We start from the raw sequence: 22201 nt of genomic DNA, 5'->3' as shown, positions 1-22201 counted from the left end.
AAGAACACTGGAGTGGGTTGCCATTCCCCTCTCCAGGGCGCCTTCCCGACCCAGGGATCAAACCCACATCTCCTGCATTGGCAGACAGATTCTTTACCACTGCGCCACCTGGGGAGTCTGTCCGCACTATAGATATTAATATTTGTCAGTCACACTAGAGGGAGACACTTTTTGCCAGCACATCATTCTTCCGTTCTATTTCAACATTGTTGTTTCCATTATGCAGATGTTTTTGGTTGGTAAATTATTCAATTATTTTGTGATTGCTGTTATAGTTTCAAAGCCGAAAAAATTAATGTTTCTCTAACAGATCAGAACACTTGACTTCTTTCCTATGATCTGGTTGTTTTCTAATTAGCCCTGAGTTTTTGTTGATTGGGGGAATTTGACGTGTGTGATATTAGATGTGACTCCTATATATTTTTAAACTGCAATTACATTATGCCAACCCCACTTGCTGCATGATCTTTCCTCTCCCTCAGAGTCCTTATCTAAAGATTCTGGACTCTTCACTCTGGGCCACTGATTTACATCTTTGTTTTTCTATTTTCTATTTAGATTTCATTTGTTTATTTTTGGCAGCACTGTGTCTTTGTTGCTGCATGCAGGCTTTCTCTGTGCGCAGTGTGCAGGCTTCTCACTGTGGGGGCTTCTCTTGTTACGGAGAACAGGCTCTCGGGTCCGCGGGCTCTGTAGTTGTGGCACACAGGCATGAGGAATCTTCCCAGAACAGAGATTGAACTTGTGCCCCTTACACTGGCAGGCAGATTCTTAACCACTGGACCACCAGGGAAGTCTTTCTTATCCTGAATATTACACCATTTTAATTATCATGCTTTATAATATATTCTGATACATAGTATGGCCAAGACAACTCTCTTTGCCAGAAAAGTGATAAAAATGTAAATCCCAGGTAGAAAAAATAAGATCAAATTAACAAAACACTATGTAGGGCTTCCCTGGTGGCTCAGAGGTTAAAGCGTCTGCCTGCAATGCAGGAGACCTGGGTTCAATCCCTGGGTCAGGACGATCCCCTGGAGAAGGAAATGGCACGCCACTCCAGTATTCTTGCCTGGAGAATCCCATGGACGGAGGAGCCTGGTGGGCTACAGTCCATGGGGTCACAAAGAGTCGGACACGACTGAGCAACTTCACTTTCACTTTCATGTATGGGAAGACATGAAATATAAGAAAAGATGAATAAGAATTTTTATTATGAATTAAAGAATTCCGATCATATCTAACATTTCCTAAAGAAAATTCACATATATTTTTTATCATTTCCTTATTTTAAACAGCATTTTTAATTATAAAAGAAATAAATACTTTGAGGTAATTTTAAAATTAGACCTGAAGGCCAAAGCAAGTGCAAGAGCTCTATATTCATTTCCTAGATTAACTCATTTATTTCAAAAACCATTTGAGGAGAACCTACTACATGCTGAGTTCTAGACCAGCCCCTGGGATACAGCTATAAACAGGACAAAAAATGGTCCTTACTCTTTTGGAACCTAACAGGACAGAGAGAAATTAAAGAAGAAACCCCAAGGAAAGAGTGAGTTCAACATGCTCTGGGCAGGTACACCAGGGGTCCTAAGCAATTCGAGACAGGAAACATTTCCTCCAGAGCATGTCATGTAAGCAAGATGTGACTGAAAATATTAGAAAACCGTTCCCAGACTTTTAGACATTCAAATTTACCATATTACTCAGTTACCATATTACCGGGTGTTTCGTGCAGGGATTGGTTGCCCCAGAACTTCCTATCCCTTGAAACTTACCAAGGCCTGGAGGATACCTCACTCAGGTACAGATCTGGCCAAGAAGCACTAGCAGAAAATGATTTGTATACACCTTGTACGACACAGAATGTTCTCAGATGGTTACATCCTTCAGCTGGGCAGAGTATCAGGGTGGTGTGTCAGGTGAGGTTTGGTTTGTGCTGGTTTGGTTTCTCCACCTCTGGATTTCTGGGCAGAGCTGTTTTGGTCCTCTTGGGCTGTCATGATGTAGCGTCATCCATGGGGTACAAGACATGAAAGAATCACCTGATCCACAATCACATGCTCAGGGAGATGGGAAGGTAACAGGTGTAGTGGTTGGTCACTATGAAAATGGAAGAGGAGCCTTCCTCCAAGGCACTGCTGGACTCCCGAGGGGTCAAGATCCAAGCAGTCCCACTCTGCCCACATGCCCATGCTCTCTGCCAGGCAGACCCCAGACCATGTGCTTTTAACCCCTAAGTGAACAATACCACACCTAAGTGAACCTCCCCTGACTGCAATTCTTGTAGATAGCAAGTCTTCAAAGAAGCTGCTCAAATCAGTGACCTACATGCCAGAAAATGCATGCATGGCAAAAAGGGAACAAGGTCCCGCAATTTGTGCCTAAATAGCAGGCTATGTAAGTGGGGCCTTCTGCTGCTGCTAAGTCACTTCGGTCGTGTCTGACTCTGTGTGACCCCATAGATGGCAGCCCACCAGGCTCCCCCATCCCTGGGATTCTCCAGGCAAGAACACTGGAGTGGGTTGCCATTTCCTTCTCCAATGCATGAAAGTGAAAAGTGAAGTGAAGTCGCTCAGTCGTGTCCAACTTGTAGCGACCCCATGGACTGCAGCCCGCCAGGCTCCTCCGTCCATGGGATTTTCCAGGCAAGAGTAGTGGAGTGGGCTGCCATTGCCTTCTCCAAGTGGGGCCTTCAGCAGTCTATAAAGGCTTCCTAACATAGCATCTCCTTTGAGGTGGTGGTGGGTGATGTCACATGAGGTAACCAAGGCTGGAAGAGTGTGTGAGCTAACCTAGTAAGGAGTGGAGCTCATCATCACACATCCAGCTGTTCAGCTGGCCCACTGGACACCTGGCACTGGGATTCCTGCCTGCAGGGGCTCCTAGTCTCATGGGGGTGAGCAAACAGTGTGGACAGGCTCACAACCAAAGGGCACAGCTGAGACCCACACAGAGAGTGTGGAAATATAGACCAAGGGTACTGGCCTCAGTGCAGGGGATCAGAACAGCTCCCGGAAGAGGTGGCTCAGAACCTGAGGCCTGGGAGGTGAGCAGACCGGCGAGTCTCAGATCTGAGGCATATTAGAATCATTGAGAGGATTATTAAAACTGGGTCCTACCCTCCCCCTCCCCAGAGTCTCTAAGTAAATCTGGGGTGAGGCCTAGTTAGTTGCATTTCCAACAAGTTCCAACGCCGACGCTGCTGGTCCCAGGCCACACTCTGAGGAGGAGGTCCTCCTCCACCGAGGAGGAGCTTTCCCAGCAGAGGCAAGGGCATGTGGGACCTGATGCCAAAACCAGGCTGAGGCCAGGTTCTTCCTCCACTTGGGTGCCTCCCCTCAACCTAGACTGGCATCAGGCTAAAATGTAAAGTGCATTCAGGAAGGCCTCCCTCCCCTGGCCTCTAGTTTCTGATCTCCATCTGACCCTTCAATGCTGCTTCACTCAGTAACATTTTACCAGGTGCCAGGCACTGAGCTAAGGACCGGATGTGAGTTCTCATTAAACACTCACAATAACCCTTTGAGGTAGATGTTAGGGGGAATCCCCATTCTACAGATTGGGACACTGAGGCATAGAAAGGTTTGGTCATTTCAAGGATGCACAGCTGTAAGAGGTGGTGTAGGGTGGGCACCCAGGTCTCCCGTCTGCTCTGCTCATGGTCTGATCCCATCTGGCCTGCCCAAGGGACCCAGTTCCACCAAGCCCAGCCAGGCCTGGAGTCATCGCTTTCAGGGGCCAGGTGAGAGCAGCCAGACACAGCTGGTCCCAAACACAGCAGCAGAGGGATGCCACAAAGAGCTGCCAGCTAGACCGAATGGACGAGCTGGTCCCCAGCCAAGGATTCCCCACGATCAGCAGCCTGGGAGGCGAGGGAGAGTCAGGCAGAGCTGCCTTCACACCACGGCCTCACCAGCTGCGTCTCTGAACTCATTAACTTCTGTATGCTTTCTTTCTACAAAATGAGATAATAAATTCCAACCCCACAGGAGTGTCATGAGGGGAAAATAAAGTAGCGCAGCTGTGCCACCGAGTGTGTGCGGAGCGAGCACAGCTCTCCCACCACGCTTCTTGGTCTCATCCAGCTCTGGCCACTCCTAGGACCCCTTCTTGGGAACATGAGGGGATGGTGGTTGAAGAACTGCCTCTCATAGCTGGGGGGTCGTCAGCCAAAGGTCTTTGGCTCTATAACTGGGTCCTTGCTCACCCACTGGAGGAAACGGCCTGGGGACCAGCTGTGAGGTGATGGGTGAGCTCTGGTGCCAGGGCAGCGCCCTGCTCTAAGCAGCCTCTGGAGGGCAACGAGGCAGCAGGCTGGGGAGATGTCCCCCTGATAGCACAATGTAGCTCTAGAGAGTGAAAGTGGAGGGAACTTAGAAACTGATAATGAAAAGAACACGGACCTCGAACTGAGACTGACTTAGGTTATGGTCTCCGTTCTGCCACTTTGCGACTTTGGACAGGTCACATAACAGAACCCTCTGAGCCTCAGCTCTCCCATCCATAGGTTGGAGTCAACAATCCTTACCCCAGGTCCGCTCTGAGGCATCACTGAGAATGTAAAGGGAACGGCTTGGGGCACCATTATGCAGTTTTTATCTGTCACGGTCATCTCACGTCCAGCGCAGCTGGGAGCACACGCAGCTTATAGAATTTGTTCATTTGTTTATTCAGTAACATTGGTTGAGCACCTACACTGTGCCAGGCACTGGAAATAAAGCCAGAAAGACAGAATCCCTGCTATCCCAGAGCTTATACTCCAAAAAGGAATGACAGTCAATAAAGAGTTTAATAAGAAAATAAAACAGTAGTTTAGTGCTGAAGACACATTAAAACTGGATAGGGCGGCAGCATATGGCTCCCTCCAAGCATGGCCAATGGATGGGCTGGGAGAGAGAAACCAGCCATGGCCAAAGGTGGAGACCAAGAGTCCCCTTCTCTCTCTCCCTCTCATCCTTTAGCCATTGTCTGCCCAGAGGCCCCTCAGAGCGTGCACCCCCAGGGCCCCCAAAGTGATGGTCTCCGTATTTGTTTCCAGGAGAGCAGCACCCTCGGCTGAATTTTCAGTGGACAGGACACGCCACTTGATGTCCTTCCTGACCATGATGGGCCCCAGCCCCGACTGGAACGTGGGCCTGTCCGCAGAGGATCTGTGCACCAAAGAGTGTGGCTGGGTCCAGAAGGTGGTGCAGGACCTGATTCCCTGGGATGCGGGCACCGACAGCGGGGTGACCTACGAGGTGTGTGCGTGTCTGAAGTGGTGAGTGGCAGGCCTCCCTGCCCGGGCCTGCTCTGGGGGCCCTGGCCTCGGGTGAGGCTGGCTCAGGCTCTGAGCCAGATGAACTCGCAGTCCAGCAGGGGAGCCCCTCAGGGTCCCGTCATCATGTACTCACAAGCTGTGTGACAGGGGCTCTGGGGAGTGCCTGTCCAGACGGTCAGGAGAGCACGGGGAGGGGGTCTGCTAAAGATAGGTTCAGAGATAAGCGAAGGAACGGCAGGCAAAAGGCACAGAGGCTGACAGAGAGAGAGAAGAGGGAACAGAAGGAAGATGATGTTCGTTAAGCTGGACCAGATTCCCAAGGCTTCCAGACGGCCAGGCTGAGGAGTTTGGATTCTTCCGTGATTGTCAATATTTTTCAGATATGGCCAGGACACCAACTGCATCAAAATCTGGAGCCATCAGAAAACTAGGGGTAGAACAATCTAGAACAGATGTTGGTAAACTGTGGTTTGGAACCAAACCTGGAGCTTTGGAATCCGGCCTCACACATTTCGATCCCATGTTGCCTGGGCTGCTTTCTCACTACAACAACTGAGTTGACTCCTTGCAACAGACACGGCGTGACCTGTGAAGCCTAAAATATTTACCACCTGACCCTCTGCAGACAAACATTCACCAACGCCTGGTCTAGTAGGAAAAACTCTGGATTCAGGCCAACCTGGTTCAGCTATATCCTAGCTGGAAATGGCTCTCTCAAACTTGGCATCTTCATCTAGGATTAATCCTACTGTGTACACAGGAGAATTTGAAAGTATAGACCTACAAATGTCCATGCATAACACACAGCATGAACCAAATTCTATAAATAACAGTTGTACTTGTTAAGTTGCTGTCAAGGTTTTTGTTCTGATCATATATCAAATTGTTAATTTCCCACTCTATATCTGTGTATTTTTTCCATTGCAGTCACCCAACAAGCCTACAATTCCCCAGGAGAAAATCCGACCCCTGACCAGTCTGGACCATCCTCAAAGTCCTTTTTATGATCCAGAGGGTGGATCCATCACTCAAGTAGCCAGAGTTGTCATCGAGAGAATTGCTCGGAAGGTACTGGGTTACAGCTCACCCTGGCACAGACCCTTCCCATCAGGAGACTGGACCCCTTTCTGCTCTAGAATCATGGGATCCCTGGTATATTTAGGATGTGGAATTCTGGGGCCTCTCAGAGTTTCTAGACACAATTATCCCTACGATATAAATAAGCAAAATGAACATGGAGGAATGATGTGATGCTCAACCAAATGATTTGCTCCAGGTAACTAGGCTTCACGGTAAGTGCCACAATCGATTACTAATGTCTGCCATGGGCTTCCCCGGTGGCTCAGTCGGTTAAGAATCCGCCTGCAATGCAGGAGGCGTGGGTTCGATCCTTGGGTTGAGAAGATTCCCCTGGAGGAAGGCATGGCAACCCATTCCAGTGTTTTTTGCCTGGAGAATCCCCGTGGACAGAGGAGCCTGGTGGGCTATAATCCAAAGGGTCGCGGAGTCAGACACGACTGAGCGACTAAGCACAGCACACAGCCATGGGTCAGGAAGTGGGAAGTGGCGGCTTTACTTCCATTTCTTCTTTCAGTCTGATTGTAAAAGTTGGCCCACGACTCTGCCACAGCCTAGGGTGTGTGCACAGGGTGGGCATTCAATTTTATATCCCGCCTCATCTTTCTCCCGTACAGTCCACTCTCTAATGAGGGCCCTCCAACTAAAATTCCTTTTGCAGGGGGAACAGTGCAATATTGTGCCCGACAATGTCGATGATATTGTAGCGGACCTGGCTCCAGAAGAGAAAGATGAAGGTAAGCTGCCTCCCTTTATTGCAGGTGGCAACATACATTGGGAATAAAAGATAAACTACCTTTGGGGAAAGCAATTTGCTAACATGTTTTAAAAGCCACAGCAGAACCCTTTGACTTGATGATCCCTGTTTTAAGACAGATTTTTGCTTGGGAGATAATCGAAGTAAGGCCAAAGGCTAGGCACAAAGTGTCAGGGAAATGGTGAAGGCTTGACACTGGGATATGTATTCAACAGTATCAGGCCTTTAAAGTGTCATGTAAATGGCATCCCCATCGGCTCCATGGGACTCCGATGACTCTCCGCTAGGATTCTCACACTAGCCTGTGAGGCAGGAGTGGATGCAATCACTTCTGCAGCAAGGGAAGTCAGCCCAGGCCCTAGAGTCAGGAGGCAGTGGCACAGCCCTGGCTTCAGCTCAGGGTATCTCACAGCATCTGAAGCTGAATGAGCTGGGCTCTCCTCCCTGGGCCCTGGGCAAGAAGCCCACCTCGCCACATTTCCTCAACTGTAAGATGGGGATAATAACAGAGCCTGCCTCCTAGGGAGTTGTGGTCCTTACCACAATTGATGGGATGGATAAAGTTCTTAGAATGATGCTGGCACATAATAAGTGCTCAGTGAACACTGGCCACCTTATGCTTATCATGACACTCTGTGTGGGATCCTGGGAAGGTGAGCAACAACACAGAAAAAGCCTACGCTTCCCCACATTGCCCCACGATATGCCGGCACCCGTGTGGAAATGCTGTCTGCCAAAGAGGGCTGGCGTTCAGGTGTTGAGAAGGGACAGTAGGAGACTCTCTCCTTACTATGAGGTTACTTCGATTTGTTTTAGTGGGATGCCAAAGTATCGTTTTTGAAGGGAAGTGAATGGCTGCTTGCATCGCAGGAGTACCCAGCCTCCCAAGGCTGGTCAGCCAGCGGGGATTTTCTTGTCCCCACGTGAACCTGTCCAGGGGGAGGGCCAGTCACAGCTCCCATAGGCTCCCAGGGAAAACATCTCACATACTCTTCCCAGATGACACCCCCGAAACCTGCATCTACTCCAACTGGTCCCCGTGGTCCGCCTGCAGCTCCTCCACCTGCGACAAAGGCAAGAGGATGCGGCAGCGCATGCTGAAGGCACAGCTGGACCTCAGCGTCCCCTGCCCCGACACCCAGGACTTCCAGCCCTGCATGGGCCCCGGCTGCAGTGACGAAGGTGAGGAGGCACCCCACCAGCAGCTGGCTGACAGCAGTTCAGGAAGGGGGTCCTACCTGACCATGCCGGCCTCTCCCACCTGGTCTGGCAGTGCCCATGATGAACACTAGGACCCTGACTGGACATGTCAGTGGGACTGCCTGCCTAGGGCGACCCTCATCTCCAACAGTGTCTTGAGGGCTGTGAACACAGATGTCTCATGACATCAAAAGAATTCTTGAGATTGACCACCCCCAGCCATGCAAGAAAACAGACACAAGTTATCAAAGAGCTAGCAAACATGACAAATTACAGGTAGCAAGCTGCCTATTTCTGGGCCTTACCTCCAATTTCTAAGAAGCAGGTGAACAGGTTGGCCAAGACTGAACCTAGATCCTTGCCCTAATTCTGTGTTATCCATGCACGGCCTGCCTCAGCCCAGGTCAGAGCCCTCACTTCCTTGCGTCAGGGCCTTTGGACTGATCGCAGCAGTTCTTTCCTTGTAACTGGTCAAAGGTCAGGCTTAAAAAAGTCAGGCTTGAGCTACACACCTGCACCACCCATGTCATGCTGGCTGAAGCTACGACATGTGCTGATTGCTGTGCAAAGGCCAGCTGCCTACTTTCCAAGGTACAATCCTTTCTTTACCTGAACAGATCTGTACTTTGTGCTCTGATCTTAACTGTCTCAGAGGCACAACAAGGCAGTAAGAAGGGATGGGTAGGCTGGGCTGGTTTATAGAAGGAAGAAAACCACTTCCAAGCTGAAGATAACTGAAGAGACCTTACTGACCCCTGGCGGGTCATTCACTTGCTGGCTCCTCCTAGGGCACAGTCTTAAACAACCTCTCCTGGATACACTGCACAGTGACTTACGGCTGTCTGTGCCCGGGACGAGGCGTTTCAGAGGGGAGTGAACCCTGCAAGCACAGACAGCGTGCAAGTTGTGACTGCCCTAGCAATGCTGGAGGCGCTTTCTCGTTCTTGGGGTTGAGACGGCAGGGATGGGTGGACAGTCTGAGGCTTACACGGGGAGCTGAGGTCTTTAACCATCACCTCCAGAGAGGAAGAATTCCAGTGGCTCCCAGGTGGTAACGATGGTTCTGAAAATGGCTGGGCTATGCCTATTGTTATTTGGTGGTATACAGCAGCAAATTTACTATTTTTAATTGGACAGTTGAGTGGTGTTCCGTATACACACACACACAATTATGCAAACATCACCACCCTCCATCTCCAGAACTCTTTACCATCTCACAAAACAAACTCTAGACTTATTAAACACTAACTCTCCAGTCCCTTGATCCCCAGCCCCTGGCAACCATCATTCTGCTTTCAAAGAACTGAATATTCTAGGTATCTCATATAAGTGGAATCATATAGTATTTGTCCTTTTTTTGACTGGTTTATTTCATTCAGCATAATGTCCTTAGGTTCATCCTTGTTGAAGGACATGTCAGAATCTCCCTGGGTCTAACAGGGGTTCCAGCTGTCTTCCACCAGCACTGTCTAGCAACACTGTCCATAGGTTTGGTAACAACACATAGCCTTCACTCCTGTGTACATGACTGTGGTTGTGTGCAAGCTGGCCTCATACTGAGATTTCCATCCTTCTTTCTAGCTTCATCTCCCAGTGCCACACACAACACACTCCAGACAGGTTGTCGCAAGAGCTAGTCCCTTCACCTTAAATACCGATATTCTCCACCCAACCAACGTGCCCTCCTGTGTGAAATCCACCCCAGAACTCCAAGGAGCTTCTCCCCCTCCAATTCCCTGGGCTTACATCTGCTGTCATATTTTCAATACCTAGAATTATTGCCAGTCTATGTGCCCATCTCTTTCTGGAGAAGATTAAAATCCATACTTTACACATCTTTTTAACCTCAGTCACCACAAACCACTAAGCAGTCAGTAAATTTTAATTGACATGAGTAGATGGATGGATGGATGACTTCATATCCCTCATCCTTCTTTAGAACTAAACAAGCATATATCACTCTCTCATCCATCTAAACATCTTTCAAATATATTGTCCAGTGAAGGAGTAATCCCCAGTGCTCCATGCACCTGGAGAAAGACATTTCCTTTAAAGAACAATTCCTGGTTTAAAAATATGTGCCCTTTACTTTGGCTTCCATCCTCAGTTGCCCAAATCCCCCTGCCTGCCAGCTGACCGTGTAGATTTCTGCCCTTGGGGGAGCTAGCTCAGTCAGTGGCGCGAGTCCCAGCTGCGTGCCGCCGCGGCTGCAGTGTCCGCTCCCTGTTGCAGACGGCTCCACGTGCACCATGTCCGAGTGGATCACCTGGTCGCCCTGCAGCATCTCCTGCGGCGCCGGCATGCGGTCCCGGGAGAGATACGTGAAGCAGTTCCCAGAGGATGGCTCCGTGTGCACGCTGCCCACCGAGGAGACAGAGAAGTGCACGGTCAACGAAGAGTGCTGTGAGTGGGGTGCCGGGGTGGGACAGGCGCGGGGTCTCAGGGGCTGGGGCTGCTGACACGCCGCCACCGGACTCCCCAGCTCCCAGCAGCTGCCTGACGACCGAGTGGGGCGAGTGGGACGAGTGCAGCGCCACCTGCGGCATGGGCATGAAGAAGCGGCATCGCATGGTCAAGATGAGCCCCGCGGACGGCTCCATGTGCAAGGCTGAGACATCTCAGGCGGAGAAGTGCATGATGCCCGAGTGCCGTGAGTGGGCGTGGGGGCGGGGGCTCTGGGGGAGAGGATGGAGGCCCTCAGCACTGGGCATCACTGTCGAGGCTGCGCAGGTGCAGGGGGGAATATGGGCACCCTTCCTGGCAGGGCACTTCCCCTGTAAGATGAGAGCTATGGGTGTGTGGACATCATCCAGACCCACAGAGAGTGACCTCCTTTGAAGGAGCAATGCTGACATGGCAAGCTGGTGGCCTCTAGACAGCATTCACCTGTAACTGTGATTTTATAGGACCCCAGAGTATCTTTTCCAGAGGTTATACATGTAGGTAGGTTGTACATTCCCCTTCTTGTTCTGCTGGACTTGCCTGTGGCCCCATAAAGCAATACATCTGCTCTACACACAAATGTTATAGACCCACACATCACTACAGAGAGGCACACATGCTAGGGATTTCAGCACCCAAGTGTCCAAAAACACATCATTGAGCCTATCTTTTAGCGCATAGTTCTTGGGGCATGTGGAATGTTTCTGTCTCTAGTGAGACCCTGTTCAGACCCTCGGGGTGTTTCATGTGGGGAAGTGTGTATTCGTGTAACGGAGCCACATTATGAGCTCCATCTGGGCCAGGGGAGATGCAGGAGAATGACAAGAACAGTTAGTGGTTTGCTGAGCCACTCCTGGCTCCATAAAGGTCACTTGGGTTATCTAAACCCACTAGTCAATTTCACTTTACTCAAGGGGCCTGAGTGGGGGACAAAGGGTAGGGGGGCACCAGATCAAAGAAGGCAAAGGGAGCCTGTTCTCAGTGGCAAACCTGGCTCTTGGTCTAGACACCATCCCATGCTTGCTATCCCTGTGGTCCGAGTGGAGCGACTGCAGCGTGACCTGTGGGAAGGGCATGCGGACCCGCCAGCGGATGCTCAAGTCTCTAGCCGAACTCGGGGACTGTAATGAGGAGCTGGAGCAGGTGGAGAAGTGCATGCTGCCTGAATGCCGTAAGTCCTGGCGCTCCTGGGAGCCACCTCTCCTCCTCTTAGCCAGGCCTGCACGCTGCTCATGTTGCTAGGTCCTGTGTATGACTGCTAGTTGGAGAATCCCACTACTGTCTGTGAGACACCCAAACTGCTGTTAAGTCTAAACAGGAGACTTAGATGGAAAATGGCACAGGTTCAATCAAACTTAATTTTGTAGTTCCCCACTCACCACCCCTCCCTCAATTTAGAGGCCCGTTAGACCCATGGGTTTTTCCATTTTTAAATTCTATTCCTCCCCACCCATGACCAATTTACCCATGACCAGAAGGTGGACATTAAACCAGTGGTTCCCTGATACGAAGACAGGCCAGCAAGTAGAGCCCTCAAAAGCCCCATACCCACCCTCATCTATTCTCAAATCTCTATGACCAGCTGAACTTACTATCTAAGGAGACAGTCCATTTTTCTGGTTAGTCTTCCCAGAGAACTTCTCTTCAGGTGGTGGAAAATCAGACTCGTTTGCTAGGATCTGTTTTTCTGGCTTCCTCTGAAATGCACTTGCAGCCTCTGTGCTTCCTCTCCCTTGCAATTACTCAGGCTGCCTGCCCAGGGGCAGATCCCAGCTCTGTCCCTTACTGGCTGTATAAATCTCAGCACATTATTTAGCAACCCTCTCCCTCATCTGCTCTGAGAATTAAACCATATAACTAGTACAAAGTGCTGAGCCCACCAAGGAAGTGTGAGCCTCCACAGCTCTTCGGAGCTGGGGCTCTGGAATCTTGTGAGACGCTGTTACCAACTTAAACAAAACTATATCCACAGGGCCCGGTGAATGGAGGGAGAAGAAAAAGAACATTTATGGAACACTCACTGTGGGCCAGGACTGGGCTGAGAGTATTATTACTTCACTCAGTCCTCACAACCTATTAAGAAAAATATTGTTATCCCTATGTTGTAGATGGGAAAGCTGCTGGAGCTCCCACAGGGAGAGAAGGGCAGACCATGAACAAAATGAGTTCTCTGTAGATCCAGCCAGCCTGGCCCCCACTTTGCAGAGACAGTGCAATTTGGAATCATCTGCCTCCCTAGAAGACATCCTGAGAATCACTCAGAGGTGTTAGCTTTCCTCCACGTGTGTGAAATGCTGGCTTCATGAGAACTGGCTGAATAAGCCATGACACCACTTGGTCCTTCCCTACTGCATTTTCTGTCTCTGACTCCTGTGTTTTGATGATCGCCAGAAGACCCAGGATGATGTGAGAGCAAGAGGCGCTGCCTGGCTCTTACTGCAAAAGTCACAGTGTCCTTAGCATTAGTCCACAGGGGTAAATGGCACCAGTGAGCTGTGCCTTCCCTCAGGGAATCAGGGTCCTTGGCTGTGGAAAGCTGGTCTGTGCCACCTGAGGCTGATTCGACAACACTCTAGAAGCTTAGAGAGAGCAAAAGGCTCTGAGCTAATCTTTAAAGTCCCTCCAAAAGCCTTTTCAAATCATAAAGAGAGTATGTGGGTTTCAATTGGGGCCCCATTCTGCATCCACTGCTTACCAACCATGTCGACTGGATAGTCAGTCTTTCCTGTGAGCTTCAGCTTCTTCTTCCATAAGAACGGGGTAACTACCTGCTCTGCATTTTCCAGAGGCTTGTGTTGAGATGTTCAAAGAACAGTTAAGTATACAGACCTTGTTTCAGACGAGAGATACACTCATGCCCATCTGTGTCTTGCCAGCCATTGACTGTGAGCTCACGGAGTGGTCCCAGTGGTCGGAATGTAACAAGTCGTGTGGGAAAGGACACATGATTCGAACCCGCATGATCCAGATGGAGCCTCAGTTTGGAGGCGCACCCTGCCCAGAGACTGTACAGCGGAAAAAGTGCCGCATCCGGAAATGCCTCCGAAATCCATCCCTCCAGAACCTGCGCTGGAGGGAGGCCCGAGAGAGCCGGAGGAGTGAGCAGCTGAGGGAGGAGTCGGACGGGGACCAGTTTCCAGGTACTGCCCCGAAGTGTGGGCTGGCGTTCAGGGAGATGTCAAAGCAGTATGGGTCTTGTAGGAGTCTGCTAGTAAAAGAAGGGTATTTCAAGGGAGCAGGCGTTGTTATTGCAAAGGCACAGAGAAACCCAAGAACAAGATACGTTCAAGTGGTAAGTGGGCTCTAGAAGAACACACAGTATAGGGGGAGGCAGGAGGACAGGGACCAGACCAGGAAAGGTCTACTGGCTGCTGAGGACTTGATCCTGTAGGTGAAGGTTTTAAGTAACAGACTGACTTTAATAGGCCTGTGTTGAGTGGTCTGGAGGTGGCAAAAACAGAAGCCCAAAGACTGGTTTAAATTTTCTCTGTAGACAAGGAGAAAGCTTATGTGTCCCCCTCCTTCAGTATAACTTAAGGAGTTCCAAAACTTAAAAAAAAAAAAATCCCACTTAGGGCTTCACTGCTGAATAAGCTGGTCCCAACCAAGAGCGCAATATCAGCAAAACAATGAAACAATAGCTGGGAATAGCTTTTTGCCTAATATCATTTCCATAGTCTAATATAAATATAAAACCAATAGCAAGTAATAAGTCATTAGCGAAACAAAAAAGTTGAGAAATGTGCATAAAAATGACGTATGACATAACCACATCTATTTAGAATGCATTCCAGTATCAAGTGACAAACTTCAACAATGCAAAACCACAATCATCTTCACACCAACCTAGTATACATAGTGCTTTTTTTTTTTTTTTTAATTAAGATCTAACCTAATCTTGGGATCAGGGAAGTTTTCTTTGAGAAAGGCAAGTCTATTTACATGGGAAAAATAATCAATTATACCTGAGTTTACTTGATACTGGGGAAGCTAACTACTTGGGAGAGCAAAGCATTAGAGGGAAGTGGTTACTTGCTCCTTGGCTGGTTGCTGCATTAATGAGCCACTCCAAAACAAATGAAATTTATAGGATTCTGTAGGGCAGTTACTTGGATTGACTTAGCTGGATGATTCCTAAGGGATTTGGCTTAGGCTTATCTGAGTGGCTGCTGTCAGGTGGTGGGCTGGAAGGTCTAGAGTGGTCTCACCTGTGTTTCTGGGGCCTCTCTCCAAGTGGTCTCTCCAGCAGATAGCCACACTTGCTTACACAGTGGTGGAAAAGGTTCCCAGGAGCTTTTTTCAAGCCATGCTTGCTCATGTCCCATTGGCCAAAAGCAAGTCATACAGCCAAACCCAGATTCTAGGGGTAGAGGAGGAGACTCTGCTCCTTGATGGGGAAGAGCTACAAGTATTAATGGACCATTTTAATAGTCAATCACCTATGAGCTAACATATGTCATAAGAACTCTAATAACTTAATAAGAACTCAACAAAGTATTACATACAAAAGCAGAGCAGTCCAGACAACTACCTAGGTTTGACTACTAGAGTTCAGCCTCCTTGTTCTCGCCATGTCTGCTGGCCTAATCAGGCCTTATGCTTTCAGGCTGCAGGATGCGCCCTTGGACAGCCTGGTCAGAATGCACCAAACTGTGCGGAGGAGGGATCCAGGAACGCTACATGACTGTGAAGAAGAGGTTCAAAAGCTCCCAGTTTACCAGCTGCAAAGACAAGAAGGAGATCAGAGCGTGCAACGTCCATCCGTGTTAACCAGGGTACACGTGTCCCAGGGCTGCACTCTAGACCCCCAGAGGCACCAATGGCTGGATCGTTTGTTTGCTTGTTTGTTTAAGGCAGTTTAAATTGTGTACACTAGTTTTCATTTCTGCAGGGCGGTCTGCCCAGTAGTCCTGTGGATGCTAGGGCCACCCTTCTGTACACTTCTTGGTGGGCAGAGTGGGGATCGGGGCAGGGGCACGTGGGGCTCCCTCATCCTTAGCCGGCCCTCCTCCAGCACAAGTGAGTAGTGTCAGTCACCTGTGCTGAACAGAACGTGTCCCTCTCGAGCATCCACCTGGGCAGCAGGACAGAGACCCCGGCCTCCCCAACATGGAGAGGCAGCTGTGCCCGCAGCTGACCCTGTGCATCGGTGCCAGGGCACAGCAGCAGGGAGACTTTCCTGATTGGGTGGGAGTGAGAGCAGATTCCCCTCATTCTTGCCTGTGGCCTGCTTGCTTGCCTCTCCTCATTTAGTGGAACTTTAGGGTCCCTTGTTGAGTCTCCTCAGTCATCAGCAGTTCTTGGGGAAAACAGCTGGCAAACATGAAGAGAAGCACTGATGTTGGGTGGCTTTTCTTCTTTCACTGAGAAATTCTGAATCCAGTATCTCAACCCCTAATACTGGTGGTTCCTGATACTCCAAAGGAAAGAAATGATGGCTGCTTTTTAAAAAAAAATATAACCAGTTCTTACACCCGAGGTAAAACATACTGAGTCTAGAAATTATTATTCCCTTCTTTTGGGTTTTTTTTTGGATATAATTCTCTTAGGAAGCCAGATCCTAGATCCTTACTAGAACCACAGCAGCAAAACTGGCCTCGAGAGCAGTCCCAGGCTTGAGTTTTTTTAAACCTTCCAACACAGACTTTTAAATCAGCAAGCCAGTTTCTAACAAGAAAACCTTTTTTTCAGTTATGCAAACATTCTGCCGAGTTTGTCTCCAGCCCACCAAGCCATTCCTTCAGCAAAAATACTATCTTAGAACTTGAAAGGGTTTTTATAGTCATAAAATTTTATATGTAGAGGGAAAAAAGTGTTTCAGAGACCAAGATAAATCCAGGGAGAAAGGAATGTCACAGAATCAAGTTAGCAAAAAAATCTGGTGGGAAGTCAAACTTACATACATCAGCCCTCTACACCAAGGGTCTGGTCCTCTGACACAACCATAGGGAGGGTCATGGTTTTCCATCCCCTTCCAAACACAAGCACACCAAATTCAGGGAGACTGACTACCAAGGATTAGTGTAAAAGGACATTTTACCAACTTAAGTCCATCAGCAGTTTCTACTTATTCATTTACTGTTAAAATTCCTGTTCTGCTCTTGTTGCAGGCATTCTTTATTGTGCTTAATCCAAATATGTACCATGGATGAGATGCATACAATGCTTTGAATACACTACTTTAAGAATCTGCATTAAATACATCAGGATATTCCAAACACAACATTATATATATATATATATATATGCTACAGCCTTGAATCTGTACTGTTTTAACTACGAGAGAGACTATTCAATAAAAAACTCATTGGGTCTGTCTTTCGTGTTTTAAACTAATTCAGTGTTCAGAAGGTTGGGTCTTTTTTTTTTTTACAATTGTTATCCATTTCAGGCATACTCAGTAAGAGATATGCCTTTTGCACCCTCATTCTGGAGGGACCACTATTCCCATTCCTGAGCTTTCTGGGGGTCTGATTGTTTCCAACATTTTTTTAATCCTTCAAGTGAACTGCTTTCTCCTCCCTTGTACAAAGCAGTACAAAATATAAAGAAATAAGAGGTTTAATTTCTATTTGCACAAAAGAAAAAGCCCTGATATACAATCTGCTTGCTTTTCCAACATTACTCTTAGCTATCTAAACACATCCTTCCTCCCAACCCATGAAAATCAAAGCTCCACAGAGTGGCAATTTCTAAGTAACAACAAGCCACCCAAGTATCTCATGTTCTTGTTTGGTCCCTATTTGGGTAAATTTTAATCCAAATTTTGGAGACTTAAAACCAGGCAACTGGTTAATGAATAAGAATGGGTAACATGTTTCTTGTTACATAAGTGTTAACTCTCTTTTGTTTGCAAGGGGGAATTTATACGAAACGTCAAATCTCTTTCTTACCAAAGTCTTGTGTTAGGTGGTTTACAGTTTTTCTGGTTAATCAATCTTTTGGAAATAAAGACTTTTTACTACAAAATAAAATTTGTTTGGGCTTCCACTTGAGATAGTAAACATATCATACGATACCCAGTAAAAACTGCCATACAAAGAACAACTATAATTGTGTGTATTTTTATCGAGGCCAAACCACTCTTATTCAAGACTTCAATTTACATCCACATTTTAAAATGAAAATAAGATCAGAGATAATATTCCCCAATCAGACAACGGGGTCACTCACCTGTCACCTTGCTGATGCATTATTTGAAGATACTCTGTTGTAGCAAATAAAAATAAATCCTGGGCTTCTTCAGACCCAGAAATGAAAAAAAATTAAATGATGTTGTGCTATTTTTAATTTGGACTTTGTATATTAAACATGTTTTAGACATAGTCAAGATCTGTGTACTTATTCCAGGAAGTAAGGATATACTATACATTCTCATATGACCACAATTCTCCAGAAACTTAATCCAGGTCAAGTCCACAGCTAAAATGTCAAGACACAAAAATCTGCAATGTCAAATTACTTCTGTGACCTAACAAACAGCCCACATGTTTCAGTTTAAAGGAGTTAAATATTAAACTGTACTAGGACTGTGCAGTTGGCCCCCTTTCCCCTCAGAGTTAAATATTTATGTCCTTAAGAAAGGGACAGTATAGTCCAAATAGGATTATAAACATAAATGTACGATCTCCAATTACAACACAGCATCAAGAAAGACAGACATTCTACTATTTGGTGCTATTAAGTTTCATAACTGAACGATTCAGTTTTTTATCTTACTCAAAATAGGGAGAATAAATGAAAATAAAATAGTCCTTTCTGAAAAAGAAATGCTGTAACAAACTACAAATAGCAGCTGAATGCTAACAAGCATGAAGATAATTTTTCAATTTAAATCCTTTGAAATCTGTGAGCAAAAGATCTGTACTAAAATGTCAAATTTAAATAATGGCATCCTTGCTTTAGACACACTATCAACTGTGCTCTGTTGGGCAGAGAAAGAAGCCTGGGTTCAAACCACTGTGTTATTTTACCTTTTCTGGCCTCAGGCTTGGTAACAAGCTTTCTTACACTGAAGGATTTCTCTGCCCCCCTCCACAATTTGCCGCTTTCTATCTTGAGAGCGAGTCCTGATGGTATCCTGGCAGGAGAGTCACTGACGCCAGTTTCACCCCACCAGTCCCTCGCGCCCTTGTACACCAAGAAACGCCTGCTTTGTGTTGAAGCTGGCTTGAGCTGTATTTCTATCACTCAGGACTGAAAATGTCCTGGAAAAAGAAATACAGATGCAAAACTTTCACCCAGCTATCATCAGAGAAAAATGCAGTTCCAGACTTTTCACTCAACGTAATGTCCTAACAGGAGATAGCATTCATTATCACTTTCCCATATTGCTCTAAATTCTTCATAAATCTCAGAATATGTCCTTACCTTCTTCCTGGCTTTACAACTTGTGGCTAACAGTTCTCATATTTTAATGGTACTCCTACTTAAGGTAATAATTGTCATAGTTTAAAAGTGTTCTGTGTTTAGACATCTAGTTTACTTCAAATATTAAGACTTTTAAGTATTAGAAGGGACAGGGACCAACATCTTATTCAAGACTACTGATTACAACACGGAGAGTTTGAGTCTCTTTTGGCTAGTGTAAGCATGTAACTTCTACTGGGTGATCTTAACCTGGAAGTTACCAACCCATCTAAGAACTCAGATGGGCCGCTCATGAAAAATCCCTGGATCTCCTGCTCCTCACACACTGCATTAGCGCCACTCCGAGAGAGACTACAGCCTGAAAACATCCACAAACCGACCATTACCATCCTACAACGAAAGACAAATTAAAAGCATTCAGGAACTTTTAATTTGACATTGCCACAATAGCCCAGAGGATGATTATTTTTCTAACAGTTCATATTTTGTATTAAATTTAGTACACTGTATCCAGGACAGTGGAGATTTAAAAAAAAAATTGTTTTTAAACTGGCCCTTCACCTCAGTCTGAGAAGCACTGCCCTATGCCATCCACATTCATCAGTCAAAAAGGAATGTCGCCCGCAAACCAGAAGCTTCTCAATCTCGCATGCAAATGGGAATATCCACTTCTAAGATATGCATACCTACAGTCCATGACTGAGTGCCCTGCACTGGCTCATTTTCTTATTCCTCCAACATCCTACCCTATCAAGCAAGACAGCTGGCCCACCACCCTCTGATTCTGCCACAAAATTTCTCCGAATGGTAACCCTAGCTTCCTTCCTCCACTTCCTTTTCCTTCAACCACGCTACAACCAGATGACCAAAATGAATCTCTCAAACTCACCAGCAACCTCTAAACACGCACTGCTGCTCCTCATTCCCCAATCCTTGCCCAGCACGCAAAGCTCTTTACTACCCTCAACTTCCTTGACAACAGTCTCCTGAGTCTTTCCAATTATGGGCTGCTTCTCTTGGCTTTCTTCTGCCTTTTAATTTCCTAAATGTTCATTTCCCCAAAAAATTTTTACCCTGGATGTTCTCTCAAACACACTTTCTGCCTCAATTCACTCCTACCTCTCCAATCATTAGCTCACAACAGATCAATTCCAAATCTGCAGCTTTTAGTTCCAGCCTCTTCTTTCACACATCAATCCCTATTCGTCAATGCCTCCTGGACTAACTCTGTATGTACCTGCCACAGTCACCATATATTGTGTCTTCTAACTAGAAGGCTATCTGTGCCCCTTGTTCATTCATCAAACGGTTTTCAGCACATGCCAGGCAACATGGGTAAAGCAGTAAACCCAACAGGTACAGTTCTGCCCTCACAGAGCTTATGATATTAAGTTATACATGGTGGGTAAGCATCATGAAGTAAATACAGGGCAGTGTGATATTAGAATGAGGTGGTCCAAGAGGGCTCTCTGAGGTGGCATCTAAGCCAAGAGCAAGAGTGAAACAGCTAATTCCAGCAGTCGAGTGAAGCAAATGATTTGGAAAACAGCTGGCATGTTCTAGGGTGTGAGAAAGCAAGTCAGCTTGAATGTAAGTGAGAAGCAGGAAGATGACAGATCCTGCAAAAGATTTCCTTGTACACTATGGGAAGGGATTCAAATGCTACTTCAAGTGCATTGAGAGGATGACAGATTTTAAGCAGCAGTGTAACATTCAATTTATGGTCTAAAAAAGATCCCTTTGGCTGCATTGACAGAAAGGCTTTGTCGGGGCAAGATGGAAATAAAGACTACTTCACAGGCCACTGCAGTAACATGGGTGCAAGACCAGAGAGGCTCAGAGAAAGTGGCAGAACAAACAGAAGAAGAATAGATTTCATGCCTCCAATAACCTCTTACCTGACTACCCCTCCTTAAATCCACACTTCACCATCCTTACTATCACAAGACTGGATTCAGGCAATCCCTGTTCAGAATGCCTGGTGGTTCCCCGTTATATACAGAAGGGCCACTATATTTAAAGCCCTCCACAACCCAAGCCCAATCTACTCTATCATTCTTTCTCAATTGCATTAAAATCCTTTTAGATTAAATTTCCAATCCCAGAATACACCCTGTGTGCTGCCAACTCTGTGCTTCTGCCTGGGCTTTTCCCCAGCCTTTCCACATCTCACTCTACTCCTCTCTTGCCACCCCAAAGCCTACCAATCTATCAAGCTCCAGCAAAAACATCACTTCTAATTGAGAAGCTAAGCTCCCTCCGATTTTCCAGGAGGAATATAAAACCATCACTTCTGCTGGATTTGGCAACTTTTGCACACTCCTCACACTCTGCCTTAACTCTACAGTCTTGACATTTGTTTCTGTCACTCTTTATCTTCCCCCACTAGACACTGAGTTCCCCAGAACACCCAATGAAGTCTTGCACAGAAAATCTATGTTCAAATTAAAATGCCTTTAGAAGCCACAAGGAGATGGCAGGAGGGACACTTTCATGACATAATCAAATCCCATGCCCACCAGGTGGATGGCCCACAAATTAGAAAATAAAATTGTATCACAGAGGCTCTCCCACAAGAGAGAAGCTCTCCGTCCTAAGGGTCTGGCTTTGAAGCCCAGCAGGCCTTGAGTGCAGGAGGTCTGCAGAGCTGGAAGAAACGGAGACTTCACTCTTGCAGGACACACACAAGGTTTCATGTACACTGGGACCCAGCACAAGGCAGTAACTCCACAGGAGCTGGAGAGCCACTATGACTCATGGTGGGGCAGGAAGAGAAGCTCCAGTGGCGAAGCCCCAGAGAATACTGACAGGCATGAGCTCTCCTGATGGTCACCATTCTGGCATCAAGACCTGGCCCTACTTGGGTTCATGTCTCGGGCCAGACAACCAGCAGGATAGGAACACAGCCCCACCCATCAGCAGACAGGGTGCCTCAAGCCACACTGAGCTCACAGCCACCTATAAGCACACTCCTTAACGTGGCCCTATCCACCAGAGGGACAAGACCCAGCTCCACCCACCAGTGGGCAGGCAGCAGTCCTTCTCACCAGGAAGCCTGCACAAGGCCCCGCACCAATCTCACCCACCAG

The 22201-nt window shown here is 47.3% G+C and overlaps 1 protein-coding gene across 1 annotated transcript in view; it reads left to right on the top strand.

Moving 5' to 3' along the window:
• Positions 1-17078, top strand: part of SPON1 (spondin 1) — a 313280-nt gene extending 296202 nt beyond the window's left edge. The window contains exons 8-16 of the mRNA XM_069554328.1: positions 5045-5246; positions 6194-6334; positions 7005-7080; positions 8100-8282; positions 10533-10703; positions 10783-10950; positions 11749-11913; positions 13619-13882; positions 15349-17078. Of these exons, the coding sequence (XP_069410429.1) occupies positions 5045-5246; positions 6194-6334; positions 7005-7080; positions 8100-8282; positions 10533-10703; positions 10783-10950; positions 11749-11913; positions 13619-13882; positions 15349-15512 (1534 nt within the window). The 3' untranslated portion in view covers positions 15513-17078. The remainder of the gene's footprint in view (positions 1-5044; positions 5247-6193; positions 6335-7004; positions 7081-8099; positions 8283-10532; positions 10704-10782; positions 10951-11748; positions 11914-13618; positions 13883-15348) is intronic.
• The last annotated feature ends 5123 nt before the right edge of the window (positions 17079-22201 follow it).

This window comes from Ovis canadensis, chromosome 15 (assembly GCF_042477335.2).
Source record: "Ovis canadensis isolate MfBH-ARS-UI-01 breed Bighorn chromosome 15, ARS-UI_OviCan_v2, whole genome shotgun sequence".
NCBI lineage: Eukaryota > Metazoa > Chordata > Mammalia > Artiodactyla > Bovidae > Ovis > Ovis canadensis.
This window is presented reverse-complemented; position numbering and strand designations above follow the sequence as displayed.